Source organism: Plectropomus leopardus, chromosome 20 (assembly GCF_026936395.1).
Source record: "Plectropomus leopardus strain MGB_pleo_1.0 chromosome 20, ASM2693639v1, whole genome shotgun sequence".
NCBI lineage: Eukaryota > Metazoa > Chordata > Actinopteri > Perciformes > Serranidae > Plectropomus > Plectropomus leopardus.
Window position 1 is genome coordinate 30,121,842 of NC_142195.1, and position 18,106 is coordinate 30,139,947.

Genomic DNA, 18,106 nt, shown 5'->3' on the forward strand with positions numbered 1-18,106 from the left:
AGGTGGACTCTGAGGAGGACTGAGGTGGACTCTGAGGAGGACTCTGGGGTGGACTGAGGAGGACTGAGGAGGACTCTGAGGTGGACTCTGAGGAGGACTCTGGGGTGGACTGAGGAGGACTCTGGGGTGGACTGAGGAGGACTCTGAGGTGGACTCTGAGGAGGACTCTGAGGAGGACTCTGGGGTGGACTGAGGAGGACTCTGAGGTGGACTCTGAGGAGGACTCTGGGGTGGACTGAGGAGGACTCTGAGGTGGACTCTGAGGAGGACTGAGGTGGACTCTGAGGAGGACTCTGGGGTGGACTGAGGAGGACTGAGGAGGACTCTGAGGAGGACTCTGAGGAGGACTCTGGGGTGGACTGAGGAGGACTCTGGGGTGGACTGAGGTGGACTCTGAGGTGGACTCTGAGGAGGACTCTGAGGAGGACTCTGGGGTGGCGGTGTACCTGTATGGTCATGGGGGGCAGGTACCACACGTTGACGACGACGGCCCAGCTGGTCATCATCCTCAGCAGGTAACTGACCATGTTGTATTTGCCGCTGTTCCAGAAGGCGTCTCCGAAGCGAGGGTCGTACTGAGACACACGGAGACAAAATGAGACGCGGCGCCTCACGGAGAAACGACACACCGACAAATCTTCTGGTCTTTGCCGGTTTTAGTCTTGTTTTTTGTTTCACGAGTGTTTGAGAGCAATCTGACCGAGCTCGGACAGGAGCGTTTCAAATGACACAGATATCATTTCATCAGATTTAGACGACGTTTCCGAGACATTTCAGTGACCCGAAGAAACAAACTCCGTCTCCACAAACCACACAAACCAAAACCATGAAAATACACAAGTGCAGCTACAACAAAAAAGAAAAAATGCCCATTAATGAGAAAATTAACTGGCAACTTTTTTTTAATTATTTTCAAAGTTATTTTGCATAAAACAAATAAATAAATAATTAAATAAAATACCGGTCCAGCTTCTCATGTCAACTGTATGTGTGAGGACCTGCTGCTTTTCCTTTTAATTTATTAAATTATAATTTATTATATTTTTTGTTTTTCTTTTAATTTTAAAAAATAAATTTGATTCATTTATTTAATTTATTATATATATATATATATATATATATATATATATATATATATATATATATATATATATATATATATAAAATCCTTCAGTTTTTTAAATGTATTGAAATATTTTTGCATGATGATGTCGGACTCCGCGGTGGAGTGTTTAGTCGACTTCTCTTATTTTTTCTCTTGCGTGCAAATTAAGAAAAAATAGAAAATAATTTTAGGAGAGTTGCTTCATGAGGCCTGATGTCACAAGTCACCAAAATAATTTCCTTTATGTAATTTCTGGGATTGAATCTTCATGAGTTGTACCTTTATTGTGACGGGGTAGATGGTCCCTCCGATCTCAAAGCTTCCTTTCTTGAACATCATGACTGAAGTGTTGTTGATGCAGGTTCCTGTTAAAAACCAGAGAGAAGTTAAAAAAAAGAACCACCGCAAAACCACCGAAATGATGCTGGTCACATGACGAGCGTCGGCTCAGCAGACTCTGACCTTCAGGAAAAATCAGGATGGGAAGTTTGGTCTTTGCTGCGACGTGAGCTCTGAGCCTGCGGAGAGAGAAGTGTCAGCAGGTGTGTTTCACTCTGATTTTTTATTATTTTTATCATCTATAAATTGATTTTAGTGTCTAAATTTTTAAATGCAATCATTCATTCCTGTATTATTTCTCCCTTTCCCTCACCCTTATTTATTTACTTTCTTTTTGATTATGTATGAAATTATTTATTTTTAGTATTTTTTAAAATGTATTTTTACTTATTTAAAAAAAATACATTTATTTCCCTATTTTCATTTTTATTTATTTCCCCAAAATAAATGATTTATGATGATATTTCCTGCAGACGGACTCGCTGCAGTCTCACCTGCTGGTCACAGTGTGGCGGTCCTTCATCTCCGACCTCTCGAACCAAACGTGAGGACACGACCTCACCATGGACCTCTGGATGACCCCCATCAGGCCGCCGTGGATCTGACCCACCTGAGGACGGGAGCACAGGGCAGTGACATCACCGCGTCCAAACAGCTGAATAAAACAACAACACGGAGCCGTCAGCTGCTCACGCTCACCATGGCGTAGCAGCCGTCGTTGGCCAGAATCACCACGTCGATGGGCGACGTGTGATTGGCGACGCAGATTCCTCCTTTCTGAGGTTTGTTCTCCCTGCAGGTAAAAAAGACGCGTCAGGAGACGCGTCAGGAGACGTGTCTCCGGCGGTGAATGAGAGGTCAGAGGTCGACGAGTCACTGACCTGTTGTGGTAGTGGATGGTGGCTGAGAGTCCTCGGGCGCAGATCCTGTAACAGGTCAGATGGACCAGCTCGCTCAGCCAGTTCTTCACACTGAAGCACACGAAATATTTATCGTCAAAATTATACATCGTACATTTAGTCAGTTCACACTGACACAGGACGCATTAAATATATAACATATTATAGAAATTATCTTATATTTAGCCAGTTCTTCTTTATTGTTTTATAGTGTTGCTGTGAGTTGCTGCTGTGTTGCTGTGAGTTGCTGCTGTGTTGCTGTGAGTTGCTGCTGTGTTGCTGTGAGTTGCTGCTGTGTTGCTGTGAGTTGCTGCTGTGAGTTGCTGCTGTGTTGATGTGAGTTGCTGCTGTGTTGATGTGAGTTGTTGATGTGAGTTGCTGCTGTGTTGATGTGAGTTGCTGCTGTGTTGCCGTACCTGCTGTTAGGCATAAATCCAACCAGCACGGTCCCAATGACGAGCCAGGAGAGGCCGATGAGGGCCAGAGTGATCCTGCAGGAGGAGCAGAGAGGAGCAGAGAGGAGCAGTGAGGAGCAGTGTGGAGCAGAGAGGAGCAGTGAGGAGCAGAGAGGAGCAGAGAGGAGCAGTGAGGAGCAGTGAGGAGCAGAGAGGAGCAGAGAGGAGCAGTGAGGAGCAGTGTGGAGCAGAGAGGAGCAGTGAGGAGCAGAGAGGAGCAGTGAGGAGGCATGATGGAGTCTGACTGGAGTTAAAGGATCAGTCCGCTTCACTGAAACCTAAAACTGGACCTGATGACCCTTTTTAAGAAACAACAGGTTCTGACCTGAGCGGGAAGAGGACGCAGTAGCGCACGAAGACGCCGAGCCCCCAGATGACGGTGAGGCGGAGGCTGATGTAGCGGAAGTTCTGGTTGGTTCTGGTGAGGAGGTTCCAGGAGGCCAGCTCCTCGGAGGAGAAGCGCTGCGTCACCTGGTCGTCCACGATGCTCTCCAAACCTTTCTTAGAGAAGTAGAAGACGTCGCTGAGCGAAAACTCGCCCTCTGCCGGAGAGCCGGAGCGCCGCAGCTGCCCCATCTCCTCCTCCATGGAGCCGCCCGCCCGCTCAATGATCCCTGAGCAGACACCGAGGGGTTAAACTCACTGAAACATCAGCTGACTATGAACTCATCAATACATCAGCTGATATCAATACATCAGCTGATGTACTGATCAGACGAGAGCCAACAGAAACGTCCTAAAATCACAGAGCTATAAAAACGTGCAGGATTTGGTTTTTACGTAGGAATAAACTCGAGAGAGTGTCAGCAGAAGACGACCTCAGGAGACCTCCGCTGTGCGTGAAGGGGTTAATCGTCAGTGAGCGGTCGGCGCCCTCGTGATCCTCAGACTTTGTGTTTGAACATAACGCGCTCTGTTCCTGCGCCGCAGCGTGTTAATCTCATTTCAAGCTTCTCGTCACAGAAACAAGCGTTTACGTTATTAATAAAACCTCTCTGCAGCTGATGATCCTTATTTCTGTTAAATACTCAGACGTTTTATAAACGAGTCACGTGTTAACAACTTTAAACAACAGTCTGCGCCAGAGTTACTTAATATCACACACACTCGTATCGCTCTGCCAACAATAAAATATTATACATTCAGATTTTTTTCTACTTCAGTTGAGTTTATTTTTAACCAACATCAGTCCTAATAATAGATAGCAAATATTCATACATTTTCAGATTTTCTAACCCTTTAAATGCCATCTTTTTCCCATGATGCCACTATGTTTTTAAATAAAGAAAACCTTTTTTTTTTTTTTTTTTTACAAAATTTTGAAAATATTTATATGTATAGTTTTTTTTTTTTTATATTTTGTCTGTTTTTTTAATGTGTATATATATATATATATATATATATATATATATTTATATATATATATATATATATATATATATATGCTATTTAAGGGCATTTTCTTTTTTCCTTCTTTTTCCCCTAATTCTCTGAACTTTTCCTGCCAGGTTGCTTATTGCATTTCCCTGAAAAATAAATAAATAAAGAATCAAACATATTTTCTCAGGTTTTAAGGTTTAAATGCTTGTGAAAGACATCTGAATGCAGCACAAGAAAACTGATGTTGGTCCAGGTGTTAAAGGGTTAAAAACTTGTAGTGGGCCTGGCAAACACACACACACACACACACACACACACACACACACACACACACACACACACACACACACACACACACACACACACAGCGTCAGTGTTTCACTGTTTGACTACAGTTGTGTAATTTGCTGTTGCCTCATCACTGTGAGACCTAATGTGTGTTTTTAATGCTGTACCCCGACACACACACACACACACACACACACACACACGCACACACGGGTCGTCACATGATCTCCAACTGCAGCCGAAACAAATCCCTCACGCAGCACGACATAACGAGGAAGTCGAGCTGCTGCTTCAACACTCATGACTGACTCATGTTTCACAGATTCTGAATCTGCTTGATATTTTTTTTATTCACTGAATTCAGATTTAGATAATTTTCTGAATTTAGAAGCCTCCCCATCGAAGACCAGAGCTACGACGTAAAAAAAAAATCCTCATCAGGTCATTGTTGAGTCCAAGTGAACGTTTGTGCCAAATTTGAAGACATTTCCTCAGGACATTTCTGAGATATTGCAAGAATTAGACAGGCGAGCTTTTAGTGACCTTTGAATGCCAAAATCTAATTTGTTCATTGTTTAATCCAAGCATACATTTGTGCCAAATTGAAAGAAAATTCCCTTGAGGAGTTCTTGAGATTAACAAGGATTAGAGGGATGCAAGGTAAAATTAATATTTGACCTTTGACTCCCAAAATGTAATCAGTTCATTGAGCCCAAGTGGACATTTGTGCCATAGTTAAAGAGTTTGCCTTGGGGTGGTCTTTAGATATTGTGTTCAAAGGGATTAGACCAACACAAGGTAACAGTGATCTTTGACCTCTGACCACCAAAATCCTATTAATTTGTTGTTGAGTCCAAGTGGATGTTTGTGTCAAATATTGCGTTCACAAGGATTAGACAAAGGAACAAACAAAGTCAAAGTGACTTTGACCTTTGGACAATGTGGTCTTGAGATATTGCATTCACGAGTATTAGACGATTGCAAGGTAACAGTTATCTTTGACCTTTAACCACTTAAATTTAATTGGTTCATTGTGGAATTCATTGTGGAGTCCATGTAGACGTTCGTGCCAAATTTGAAAAAAATCCCTCTAGGTGTTCTTGAGATATCATATTGAAAAGAATGACATAGATGCAAGGCAAAAGTGACCTTGACCTTTGACTGCCAAATCTAATTAATTCATCACTAAGTCCAAGTGGATGTTTGTGCCAAATTTGAAGAAGTTCTTCTGAGATGTTCTTGAAGTATTGCATTCATGAAGATTTGACAGATGCAAGGTTACAACGATCTTTGGCCACCTAAATCTAATCAGTTCATTGTGGAGTTCATGGTGGAGTCCAAGTGGACGTTTGTGCCAAGTTTTAAAAATTCCCTTAAGGTGTTCTTGAGATATTGCGTTCAAAAGAATGACATGGAAGCAAGGTTACAGTGACCTTTGTCTGTCAAAATCTAATCAGTTCACCTTTGATTCCAAATAAACGTTTGTGCCACATTTAAAGAAAGTCCCTCTCAGTGTTCTTGAGATATAGATAAAGAGACTGAGATGTACAGATGGACAGACAGCTTGTAAACATAAAGCAGAGGGACTCACCGTTGGGCAGAGGCACGGGGACAGCGGGCTGCTGCTGCCGTCCTCTCTGGATCCGTACGGTGGCCCACTACAAAGACAGTTATTTTCAGATGACCTCTGACACGCTGCCTGCTGCTGCAGATTTCCTAACTGTTCAAACATGTGAAGTAAGGAGGGAAGAGGGCGACTACACGCTCTCCTGAGGACACACTGTCTGCAGCTGAACTCTGTTTCTGTTACCTCCAGGATCTGGACCAGGATCTGGATGTAGACGCCGGTGACCCCCAGAGAGAGGCCGAACATGGCGGGCAGCATGATGAGGAACACCACCACAAACATCCACACCTGAAACACGCTCACGGCCAAACTCCACAGGTCCTCCATCGCTGACAGGTGAGGCAACCACGACTCAGCAGCTCCGGGGTCACGACTCAGCAGCTCCGGGGTCACGCCATCATCTGCACACAGCATCAAAGTCACTGTAGTATGACGTCATCACGTCAGGAGAGGTTGGCCTATTATCAGCACAATGTGCTTAAATGTACCTGAAGTTTGTTCACGATGGAGCTTTTAATTTGTATATAATGCTGGGAAGTTTAAAAAATAACATTAATTAGTTGAATACTCCTGCTGTAAACCATCTTCAAGGTGATACCACAATTATCACAGATCATCAGACCGATTACTGATTATTAATTAACAGCTCTCACATTTAAACAGACTTTTCAAATTACTGCACAATTCAGGATAAAGCAAAAAGATCATGATCAGGGAAATAATAGTAAGCGGAATTATTATATTAATTATTATCTTTTCATTATATTACATGATCGACAGCCTGCTCCAGCGCGTAGCTGTAAATGTACGTAATGTGAGTAGCTGTAAATGTACGTAATGTGAGTAGCAGTAAATGTACATACGTAATGTGAGTAGCTGTAAATGTACGCAGTATGGACGTAATGTGAGTAGCTGTAAATGTACATAATGTGAATAGCAGTAAATGTATGTACGTAATGTGAGTAGCTGTAAATGTACATAATGTGAATAGCAGTAAATGTATGTACGTAATGTGAGTAGCAGTAAATGTACGTACGTAATGTGAATAGCAGTAAATGTACGTACGTAATGTGAGTAGCTGTAAATGTATGTAATGTGAGTAGCAGTAAATGTAAGTACGTAATGTGAGTAGCAGTAAATGTATGTAATGTGAGTAGCAGTAAATGTAAGCAGTATGTACATAATGTGAGTAGCTGTAAATGTACGTAATGTGAATAGCAGTAAATGTACGTACGTAATGTGAGTAGCTGTAAATGTACGTAATGTGAGGTGCAGTAAATGTACGTAATGTGAGTGTAAATGTACATAATGTGAATAGCAGTAAAAGTAAGTACGTAATGTGAGTAGCAGTAACCGTACGTAATGTGAGTAGCAGTAAATGTACGTACGTAATGTGAGTAGCAGTAAACGTACGTAATGTGAGTATGTGTGTATCTCTGGACACTCGCTGAGGGAAAAGTGTTCGGACCGTTAGTCGAAGTGTTGACTGTTATGTTAACTAAAGCAAACTACAAACCGAACAACAGTGACACAAACAACAGCCAACACGTATATGGACATTGAAATAAATACCTGAGACAGTGAGACAGTCCCGGCAGAGTTTTATGTCCTCTTCCAGCAGGGAAACGGTGTCTGTCTGTCCCAGCGTGAGGCGCCGTCTGTCTTTAAAACCCGCCCCTCCGTTAGCGCAGACCACTAATGGCGGACTGCGCTAGAAAAACGCAGATTTTTTAACACTGCGGCTGTTTTGCGCTTCTTTAACGCTTCTGGCTCATCCATCGGTGGCTAACAGGTATCATGGCGGAGCCGACGGTCCGTATGTCTGGGATAGTTTTAGCTTCTCTCATGTTCCAGCATGTAAACTGCGATTCCGACGTGGTGAGAAACACATTTCATTAAATTTGATGTTTTTTCAGTGGACCCCGGCGGGCGGTTACTTTACATGTTTAACAAGGGAGGCTAGCAAACAGAACAGTAACGACCCAACATTGTGAACAAACTTTTACAATGATTATTATTTGTGTAATAGTTTAATTATAACGGTTTTTGAACACGGAAAAGGTTTTTGTTGGTTAAGTGAAGCTGAAATTCCCGCCACGTTATTTCAGCAACTTTTAAAACCAAGCTAACAGTCCGGACACACCAGACCCCGTTCAAAAAACGTCAAATTTAACCTAAATTCGATTATGGTCAAGTACATGTAACTTGTGAAATAAAACTAAATACGTTTCAAATTTAATGCGGCTCCGCTGCTGATTTCGGCACGTTTATAATTAACAAGCGTGTGTGTATTTGTGTGTAATATTACCATAAATAACTGGCGCCCAGTTACCGCCCACTACTGTGGTGGAGCAGTATTTACAGCCAGAGCTTTTGTTTAGCATGAACTTTTAATTTCTCCTTTTTAGGATTAGTACGACTTAATCAGTACAATTAACTAAACATTACCTTTACACAATAAGTACTTTTTAAAATAAACATTGTAAATAATAATAATAATAATAAATACATTATTAGATAAATAAATAAAGTGATGTCCTCATATGGGGACACTGGGTATTTATTTAATAGTCACAATTAAGTCTAATAAAATATTAGTAATATTTTAAAGATATATTTTTAAGTCCTAATATAAGGACACAGGGTCATAGGAGGTTCATTAGTATTTTTACTATTATTATTTGGACTTTGTATTGCAACAAATGATTATTTATATATATATTGTGTCACTGTCTTCCTGCATAGAATAATTTATTTTTTCAATGGTAGTGTTTGTTGAAAGCACTGGGTGGTTTAGATTTTCCTCATATCTGGAACATCTTTACGAAAAACTAAGAAAATGCTCCAATGTTAGGCTTGTTTTCTTTTTATTAAACTAAATTTGGGTCCGTGCATATCTGTATTTATTATTTATTTAAAGGTTTAAGAAGCTGTTGTTATAAATACGTGTCATGTTGGATAAATCGGACCACAGTGAACTCTTAATGAAGTATAACAGTAATAATGAGCACACAGCTCAGGTCAACATCACACTGTAATAATAATATCCAACACATAATCACGACATTTTAAACTGTGGTTTTTCTGTTTGCCGTCTCTTTGCAGGAGGGTCTGATCCTCGGAGAGAGTAAATTTGAGGAGCAGATCACCATCAGCGACTCTCAGGCGGATCACATTCACATCGAGGAAATCTACAGTAAGTTTGTCCAGTTTTCACGACACAGAAGAAGAAATGGAAATACTAATATTACTATAAACCAACCTACGCTTCGTTTTTACATGCTTTAAAATGTTGTGATACGTTTGATTTTAACCTTTAAAGTCTATAGTTTTTCATTTTATAATATGCCTTAATTATTTATTCTTTATTCAGAGTGTTCCTCTTGAAAAATTGTTAACGAGAACTGAAATAAATGGGCACAAACAAACTACAGTAGGTTAAATATTGGTGTGATGCAGCTCTTTTTGTTACATTATTATAAATCTTTATTTCTTTAAACAGACATCCAGAAGCACATCGCCAGCCACAAACTCAACGAGTGAGTACAGGAGATGATATTAATATTTGGTGATTTTTTTTGTTCATTAAAATTTTGGGATTTTCTTTTTCTTTTAAATTTTTTTGGTGATATTTAAAACAAAAATTGTTTTTTGTTTCTTTAAAAAAATGGCTTTTTTATTTAATTTTTTTTTAAATTTTTGGATTAATTCTTTTTAAATGTTTTTTTTTCTGATCTCAGACTTATTTCATTTGGCAAATGAAACATGGCTGCAGATCTCATTTAAGCAGAGTTTTTAATGTTGCATTTTGATTTTAATGTTGCATTTTGATTTTAATGTTGCATTTTGATTTTAATGTTGCATTTTGATTTTAATGTTGCGTTTTGATTTTACTGTTGCGTTTTGTCCTGATCTCTGTGTTTGCAGCTTCTACAACAGTGTCGGAGACGTGAACGTGGACGCTGTGAAGAAACTCCTGGCCAACAATAAGCAGGTAAAACATCAAACATTTAAATATTATAATATATATTATAATATTTGAGGACACTGGGGTCTTAACCTGGACCTCCACAGAGGGAGATCCCCCCTTTTGTTTTTGTTTTTTAATGCATATTTGCACCTTTTTTTACACTGAAACTTTTTAGTTATTATTGTGATGTCAAAATATTAGTAGGTGGGATTTTTTTCTTAAAATCTTTTTTTCTTTTTAAAATTTTGTGGGTTTTTTTCCTTTTAAAAGTTCTGGCTTTTTGTTTTTCTTTTGAGTTTTAAAATTGAATTAATTTTTTAAAGTCTTGGTAATTTTTTACAAAGGCTTTTTTTCTTGAAAAACTTGGCAATTTTTTAAAAAAATTATTTGTACTTTTTTTGGTGGGTTTATTTTATGACTGCCTTATATTTTATTTTATTTTACGTATTTATTCCACAGTCCTGCCAAAGAAAAATCACCAAAATTACAGCATTTATTATAGCGTATTAAACACGTTCTCCGTGCGTTTAAACAGGAGAACGTCATCGGCTGGTACCGACAGCGCAGGAACTCGGATCAACAGATGACCTTCAGAGAAAAGATCGTCCACGAGACGCTGAAGACGTCTCTGTCCAACCCGCACATGATCTTCCTGCTGCTGACGCCCAGCAGGGTGACGGCCGCAGGCTCCACCCACCGCATGGAGTACGCCGCCTTCATCTCACGCAGCCGGTAAAACCGAAAAAACTGACACCGAAAAAACTGACACCGAAACGTGTCGCGGCTCCAACTTCACACACAGAAGCTTTTTCTCTTTTATTACATTTTAAAATTAATGTTTTTGAGTTTTAGATAAAAAGCGAAACGCGAGAAGTCAGTTTTAGTGCTTTTGACTATTTTATTTCACTTCTTTTTATTAGTATTACTTTTATTTGCACAAACAAAAAACTGAAAAACAAACAATAAAAAAAATGGGAAAAATAAAATAAAAACAGAAGGAGAGTCAGGGGAAGCTAACATAATTCAATAACTCAAATTTGAAAAATTAACAAAAATATATGACACAAAATGAGCAGAAAAACAGACCGATCAGTGGACAACAATCTAAAAAAATCTAAGTAATACATGAAAAATAATACAGGAATAAAAATCAATTTAATCAAGAAAATATTTGGCAGCACATCAGTGATGATAATTAATAGATGAGGCTCTAAAAGAAACATAAAATAAAAAAAATAAAATGTATGTGTGCTTACCATTAACCCATTAATTGTCCTTTTTGAAAATTATTTTCTTTAATTTTTCTCATTTTTAGTTTCAGCCAATAGAAATAAAAATAAAAGATGTGACGGCTTCAACTTCAGAAACAGAAACTCTAAAACACGATAAAAATAATAAAAAACAATAAAATGCAAAAAACAAACTGGCGTACTGAAAGGAGCTTTTCATTGATAACAACCACATAAATAATTACAATAAATATCAAGTTTCAACTGAAGGAAAAAAGAAAAATTAAGTAAATCAAATAAATAATGTAAAACTCGTAAAACCTGATTCAGCAAATTTAAAAAAATCCAAATAAACGGACGTGTGAGTGTGTTTCTGAGCTGTGACGTTAATAAATGAATTTTAATAAAGTTTCACGTCTTTTGAAGGCAGTTCATCAACGTCCCCGTGCTGGTCAGTAATCTGGGTTTACTGGAGCAGCTGGCGTACTGGAAGGTGTCGGCGCCGTGCTCCGCGGCCGGATACAACGCCACCATGAAGAATCACAGGTGCCTGCTGGGAAAAAAGCTTACACTCTCCCAAAATATCTTCTTTATTTTTAATCAATAATAAGAAGTTTGATTTAAAATCATAACTGACGTCAGCTGCTGAAGTTCATTTTCGTTGGATTTCGTGATTCTGAAACTGAAATATAAACAGAATTTAGATTTCTCATTCTTACTTTGATTTAACATTTAGATTTTAAATTTGACATTTAGATTTCATAAATTAATATTTTCTAGCTGATACTGCAAATATAGTTTTAATAAAATTTAGATTTGACATTAGACTGATATTTTCTGACTGATAAGCCAAAAATATTTTGAGTAAAATGTTGATTTAACATTTAGATTTCAAATTTAACATTAATGTGTAATACTTAACATTTACATTTAATACTTTGATTAAACTTTTAAACTTAAGATTTAAATTAGATTAATATCTTCAAGCTGAATTTTTTAAATAAAATAGATTAAATATGTAACATTTACATTTGTGATATTTAGATTTAAAATTTAACATTTAGATTAATATTTCCAAGCTGACGCAGCCATATTATTATGTATTTCGAATAACATTTAGATTAAACATTAATATTTAAAATTAATACTTTTATTATTGTTTTGTTAACATATTTAAAATAATGATACAAATAACAGTAATATGTATTTTGTTGCAGCTCTAAATTCTTCTCGTCTAACGGGCTGCTGAGGGAGGTGAACGACGTGAACGCCATGAACGACTCTCTGCAGGCGGAGCTGCAGGTGAGTGTGTGTGTGTGCGTGTGCGTGCGTGTGTGTGTGTGTGTGTGTGTGTGTGTGTGTGTGTGTGTGTGTGTGTGTGTGTGCGTGTGTGTGTTTAACCTGTGTGTTGTGCAGAGAGCGTGCGGGCAGGTGGAGGAGAGCGAGCGTCTGGTAGAAACTCTGCAGGCTGAAGTTTCGTCTCTGAAGAGGAAACTCGGCGAGAAGAAGCAGAACTCGGCGGGAAAAGGTAAATAAATAAGTAAAATATAAATATAATATAAATAAAATTAAAAAAATATATATTTGATATGACATTTAGAGTCAATATTTCAATTTAATATTAAGATTAAAAAATTCATTTCAACAAACATTTCATTTAACAACTGACATTTAGATTCAGCATGTTCATTATATAACATTTAGACTTATTATCGTAACATTCAGATTTTATATTTACCTGTTAAAAATTTAAAGGATCACAAAAATAAGTTTTACATTTTTTATTAAACCGTTATTTTTACAGTTACATATAACATGTTTTTTTTATTACATTAATTTCTTTTTCAGATTTGAGGAAAAAAATGAGCTCAACATTCAAAATCTATCAGCTAAAAAACTGTAACTAAATCTGAACATTCGGAGAAACATTATTGATATTAATATTAATAATAATATTTTTTATTATTGATGATAATATCAGTGTAAAAGCAGTAAGTTAAAGTGAATAAAAGTTAAAGTTTCATTTGTTTCATCTGAACAGTAAAAACACTTTATGTGGTTTTGTTTTCGTCTGCAGACGCCGATGGACTCGAGAGACTCGAGAGACTCGATGGACTCGATGGACTCGGTCAGAGGAACAACCTGCGGCTCCAGGACGCCATCAGAGCGCTGTTCGCCCGCGAGCCTCTCTTCCTCACACAGACTTTAACCCTCGAGGCGTTTCCTGTCGCCGAGGAGGACGCAGACGACACGACGACGCTGAAACAGTCGGACTCGACGGACGGCGAGGACTCGCTCTCGCTGCTGCCGCCGCCGGGCCGGACAAACTGTCGGAAAAGGCCGAACGAGTCGGCACCGGCGGGGAGGGAGCGGAAACGCAGGAAGAGCAGATCCTGATGTCAAAATAAGACGCGGCGTTGTCGTAAGTTCTCCGTTTTCTGGAGTTTATTTCGGCGTTAGCAGGTTTTTAATTTTTTATTTTCACAAAAAGTAAAGTTGGTTTTATTTTAACGTGACTGAAGCAGCCGTGAAAGAGTTAACTCCAGCAGGATGTTCAGCTGTTTGTTTAAAGACGATAAAGTTTTGTGTTTTGTTAAACTTTGTTTCCGTCTTTAATTTATTTGATATAAATTCACTTTTATTTTGCAGAAACAGGCTTCACCGCTCTGAGCTAACATGCTAACGTGCTAACATGTTCACAGGTTCAGTAAAAGCCGCTGAAACGGCGCCGCGATTCAGAGCTAATTTTCATAATGAACGTCGCGTGTTTTTGTTTTTTTTTCATTTTGGCAAATTTCTAAAAAGATTTTCACTTAATTTTTATCAGAAAAAATTGTAAATCTTTCAAAAAATACACTGGATTTTTTTAAATTTTTTGCTTGTTTTTTTTCTTTTCCTTAAAAAAACATTTTAGCATGTTTTGTAGTTTTTTGGCATTTTTTAAAGAAAATATTTTGTCAATTTTTGTTATTTTTGAAGAAAACTTTTGAAGAAAAGATTCGAGTGACGAAACTTCAGCTGGACGACTTTAATAAACAAACAAAAACAGAAAACAAACTGAATTTTTAATCTCGACGTTTGATCGGGAAAACTTTGGGATCCTTCATGAACTGCGGATGTTTGTGCGTCACCGACATGAAACCTGCGGGCGACAAAAACACAGATTACTTCAAAACATCATCTTTATTTATTTTATTTTATTTTTAAAAACGATATTTGGTTTTTGGAAGCAGTCGTACCCATAGAGTGAGCTTTCTTTATGGCTTTAGAGATTTCTTTTTGTTTCCGTCCACACAAACCTGGAAGACAGAGACAAACGGAGGACGTTAAATGGGCCTGCGGACGGGCCGACGGCGGCGCGGCGGCGCGCTGAGCGTCTCACCTGTGATGTGACGGCCGTAAATCCTGCCGGTGTGAGGCGACACGAACTGAGACAGCAGCTGCAGGCGAGACGGGACACAGGTGAACACGCTGACGTCATACATGTTTTAAACGTCTGCTTTTATTTTTACGCCGCTAATAACGTTTGACGCTTTCTGTCTTCCATAAATGATGAAAATTATTAGAACCAACGGAAACAAATCAAACTGATTCACTTCAGTTCACGCTGTTAAAAAAATGACATAAAGTCTGATTTTTTGGCTAAAATCTTTTTTCTGCCGATTTTCAAGAATCCACAAAATCCTTAAAAAAAAAAAAAAAAAATATATATATATATATATATATATATATATATATATATATATATATATATATATATATTTATAATAATAATAAATAATAGAAATAATATTTTTTCTTTATTTAAAAAATAATAATAAGTAAATTAATAATTGTATAACCTCGTCCTCTAGTTTTGATTCTTTCAGGAGAAAAAAATGTTTTGAATTTTTTTTTTTGAAAAAAAAGTAATTTTTTTTTTATCTTGTGTGTACTCGATTAAAAAAACATCCATACATTAATATACAAACGTTTCCAGGATTTTAGGGTCTTTTTAGGCTCTGAGGACGTGTGGATTTCGGAGCTGCAGGTCTGACTCACCTGAGTGTTCTTGTAGTCGACGGTGACGCTGCAGAGGAGACATCCTCCGTCCGGCTCTTTGTACGGATTCTCCATCTTCACGAACTTCAACGTGAAGAGAAAAAAAACACGTTAATTTAACCTCATTATTACTGCGATAATCAGTGTGATTATTTAACCCTTTGAGCTCTGAGCAAATGTGAGATTTCTCTCAAAAACTGCAGAAAAAAGGCAACAAATCCACAAACTGTGATAAATTAGAAGATTTAGAAAATCTGAAAAGCTAAGAAAATAACAGATATTATTATTATTATTATTTATCACAGTCTGTCTCCAGTGAAGGACGCAAAAGGGGAATTTTCTGAAGTCTTGAATAGTTTATTTCAGTTTAAGAGTTCGTGACATTTCGGTAAACGTCGCTGAATCTGTGAAACGTTTGTGTCATTTTAGACGTTTTTCTGTTTTCTGTGTTTGCTGTTTTTTACGTCGGATGTTTTAATGAAGAAAGTCTGATCGAAAGAAAATCAATAAAACTTTAAATGACAAAAAAAAGGTAAAAATGTCTTGAGGGGATAAAAAAAAAAGAAATAAAGCTAAAAAACTATATTTATTTATTTTTTAAATATTTTTATTTATTTTCATAAACGATAGACGACAGAACACAAAACATAACGTCAGCAGCAACAAGATCAGAGTCCATCACAACCGACAACAACAACAACCGACAACAACCGTCAACAACAACCGACAACAACAACCGACAACAACCGTCAACAACAACCGACAACAACAACTTTTAACAACAACCGTCAACAACAACCAACAACAACAACCGACAACAACAACCATCAACAACAACTTTTAACAACAACCGACAACAACTGTCAATAACAACACACAGTGAGAAAAACAAACACAGAAAATAAAAACTAACAAACAGCAACAACAGAAAAAAAACCAAGAACTAAATTTATAATTATCATAATACCATATTTCAGTATTTTAAAGTATTTTTCTGATTCTTGTTTTCTTTTATTTAAAGAACATTATTTTCATTATTTTCTCGTTTTGTTTATATTTTTTGAATTAATTAGATAATTTTGGGGTTATTTCTTCTTTTGTTGCTCATTTACAATTCTATTTTTTTATTTGATTTTTTTAGGTTTCAAAGGGTTAAAGTCTGATAGAAAACTAATAAATACATTTAGTCAAAACTATACTTCATATTTCCTGTACTTCTACATCAGTATATTGATTTAATATAAAATAAAATTACTCACCGTGTTTTCTTCCTGCTGGCCTTCAGCTGAAGCTGCAGAGATTTTTCTAAAACCTGCAAAAAATAAAATTAAAAATAATAAAAAATAAAAACAACAACATCTCCGCAGCTCTGCGGCTAACGTTAGCATTAGCTTCCCCTGCATTTTAACATTGAATTAAACTGAAGATTAAAACAGGTGGCGATGATTACTGTTACACTGAATAAACTACATAACAACTGTAACTATAACACGTCATCTCGCGGTCTTACCTGAGCTTCCACGCGGAGATAAAACCGATTTTAGCCTCTGAAACCCTCTGAGCGCGAGCATTTTGACCTGACACAGGACAGGAAGTTTCACACCGGAAGTTTCGCTGCGCCGAGTTTTCTGAATATTAGTTCCCACGCTTTAAAATTAAAAATCACATAAATTATAACTTAATTAGTAAATTATAAATTACCGTGCGATGGATGATTTTTTTTCGTGTCCGCAGATTTATTTTATTTCATTTTTTCAATGTAAATGCAATATTATGTTTTTACGGAAAACTCTAAATGTTACCCTCTTCAAAGATAAAACAAGACAAGAGAGAAATCGCCCCGGAATAAGGAACATTGTCGCGGTGGCGCATTTTGTAACGTAAAATATAAAAAATAATAGTGATTTAGTTTGGAACGTCGAATATAGTCTCATTAAGTAAATTGTAAAACTATTCACCAGAGTCCATATTGATTTTCGCTGTTTTTTAACCTCATATTAGCATGTTAAACACATTTATACCGCGGTTTAACGAAGGCAAAGTATGAATTTACTAAAAAAAAAAATGCTGATTTAATAAATGTGTTATGTAATCGGTGTCGTCTCTTTTTGGTAACTAATTTTTGGTTTACAATGACCTAATTTATAAAAGTAAGAAGGCAGTTTCTTTTAGCTCCGTTAGCCGCTTACAGTCTATGATCATCCTCCAGAGTCCATGAGGATCTTTACTGTTTTTTACCCACGTTAGCGTAACACACACTTTTGTACCGCGTTTTAGGGAACACAAATGATTAATTCTCCCATAATGGTGCCGATTTAATAAGTGTGTTATGTAGTAAATATCGGCTGTATTTTGGTAACTTTATTGTGGGTTTTTAAATGAATAAAGTAGTAAAAGTAAGGAAACATTCTCAGCTAGCGCCAAAAGCCATTTACAGTCAATGTACCATTCACCAGAGCCCATATGGATTTTTTGTTTTTAATCCAATTAAACCTGTTTTTACCTGAGTAAAGGAAAGACTAAGTGCAAAACGTCCGAAATCGGTGCCGATCGAACAGGTGTGTTATGCAGCAAATATCGGCTTTATTTTTGGGAACTTATAATTAGTTTCCAATGACCGAAGTGGTAAAAGTGAGAAAACATTAACAGTTAGCTCCACTTGCCATATACAGTCTGTGCAACATCCACCAGATTCCATGTGGATTTTCACAGTTTTTAACCCACTTTAATACTGAGCACTGGGTAAAAGTTCAACCCTTTTTCATACAAGGTT

At 37.3% G+C, this 18,106-nt stretch overlaps 3 protein-coding genes across 3 annotated transcripts in view; 1 reads left to right on the plus strand and 2 right to left on the minus strand.

Moving 5' to 3' along the window:
• The window catches only part of gpat3 (glycerol-3-phosphate acyltransferase 3), a 10,367-nt gene extending 2,591 nt beyond the window's left edge, over positions 1-7,776 (minus strand). The window contains exons 1-11 of the mRNA XM_088070889.1: positions 7,666-7,776; positions 6,277-6,494; positions 6,058-6,124; positions 3,124-3,412; positions 2,760-2,834; positions 2,326-2,415; positions 2,144-2,237; positions 1,939-2,054; positions 1,568-1,623; positions 1,385-1,470; positions 447-575 (exon numbers count right to left, since the gene is read on the minus strand). Coding sequence (XP_087927015.1) covers positions 447-575; positions 1,385-1,470; positions 1,568-1,623; positions 1,939-2,054; positions 2,144-2,237; positions 2,326-2,415; positions 2,760-2,834; positions 3,124-3,412; positions 6,058-6,124; positions 6,277-6,420 — 1,146 coding nt within the window. The 5' untranslated portion in view covers positions 6,421-6,494; positions 7,666-7,776. The remainder of the gene's footprint in view (positions 1-446; positions 576-1,384; positions 1,471-1,567; positions 1,624-1,938; positions 2,055-2,143; positions 2,238-2,325; positions 2,416-2,759; positions 2,835-3,123; positions 3,413-6,057; positions 6,125-6,276; positions 6,495-7,665) is intronic.
• Positions 7,777-7,791: 15 nt separating this feature from the next.
• abraxas1 (abraxas 1, BRCA1 A complex subunit) lies at positions 7,792-14,163 on the plus strand. The gene is made up of 9 exons (XM_088070890.1): positions 7,792-7,971; positions 9,199-9,289; positions 9,596-9,632; positions 10,021-10,087; positions 10,599-10,795; positions 11,719-11,838; positions 12,510-12,594; positions 12,709-12,820; positions 13,370-14,163. Exons 1-9 carry the CDS (start codon positions 7,891-7,893, stop codon positions 13,687-13,689), a joined length of 1,110 nt encoding a protein of 369 aa, XP_087927016.1. The 5' UTR covers positions 7,792-7,890; the 3' UTR covers positions 13,690-14,163.
• Positions 14,164-14,305: 142 nt separating this feature from the next.
• Positions 14,306-16,987, minus strand: mrps18c (mitochondrial ribosomal protein S18C). Its single transcript, XM_042509868.2, has 6 exons — positions 16,844-16,987; positions 16,593-16,645; positions 15,334-15,417; positions 14,675-14,732; positions 14,532-14,591; positions 14,306-14,434 (listed from the first exon to the last, which is right to left on the minus strand). The coding sequence occupies exons 1-6, from the start codon at positions 16,902-16,904 to the stop codon at positions 14,358-14,360; spliced, it is 393 nt and encodes a 130-aa protein (XP_042365802.1). The 5' UTR covers positions 16,905-16,987; the 3' UTR covers positions 14,306-14,357.
• Between the last annotated feature and the right edge of the window lie 1,119 nt (positions 16,988-18,106).

Excerpts from the sequence above, each read along its gene's own strand:
- abraxas1 (XM_088070890.1), top strand. The coding sequence starts at position 7,891 with ATGGCGGAGCCGACGGTCCGTATGTCTGGGATAGTTTTAGCTTCTCTC. Across the intron at positions 9,290-9,595 it reads TCACATCGAGGAAATCTACA|ACATCCAGAAGCACATCGCC; the intron begins GTAAGTTTGTCC and ends TTCTTTAAACAG. Across the intron at positions 9,633-10,020 it reads GCCAGCCACAAACTCAACGA|CTTCTACAACAGTGTCGGAG; the intron begins GTGAGTACAGGA and ends CTGTGTTTGCAG.
- mrps18c (XM_042509868.2), bottom strand. The coding sequence starts at position 16,904 with ATGCTCGCGCTCAGAGGGTTTCAGAGGCTAAAATCGGTTTTATCTCCG. Across the intron at positions 14,733-15,333 it reads TCGACTACAAGAACACTCAG|CTGCTGTCTCAGTTCGTGTC; the intron begins GTGAGTCAGACC and ends TCTCGCCTGCAG. Across the intron at positions 14,592-14,674 it reads TTACGGCCGTCACATCACAG|GTTTGTGTGGACGGAAACAA; the intron begins GTGAGACGCTCA and ends TCTGTCTTCCAG.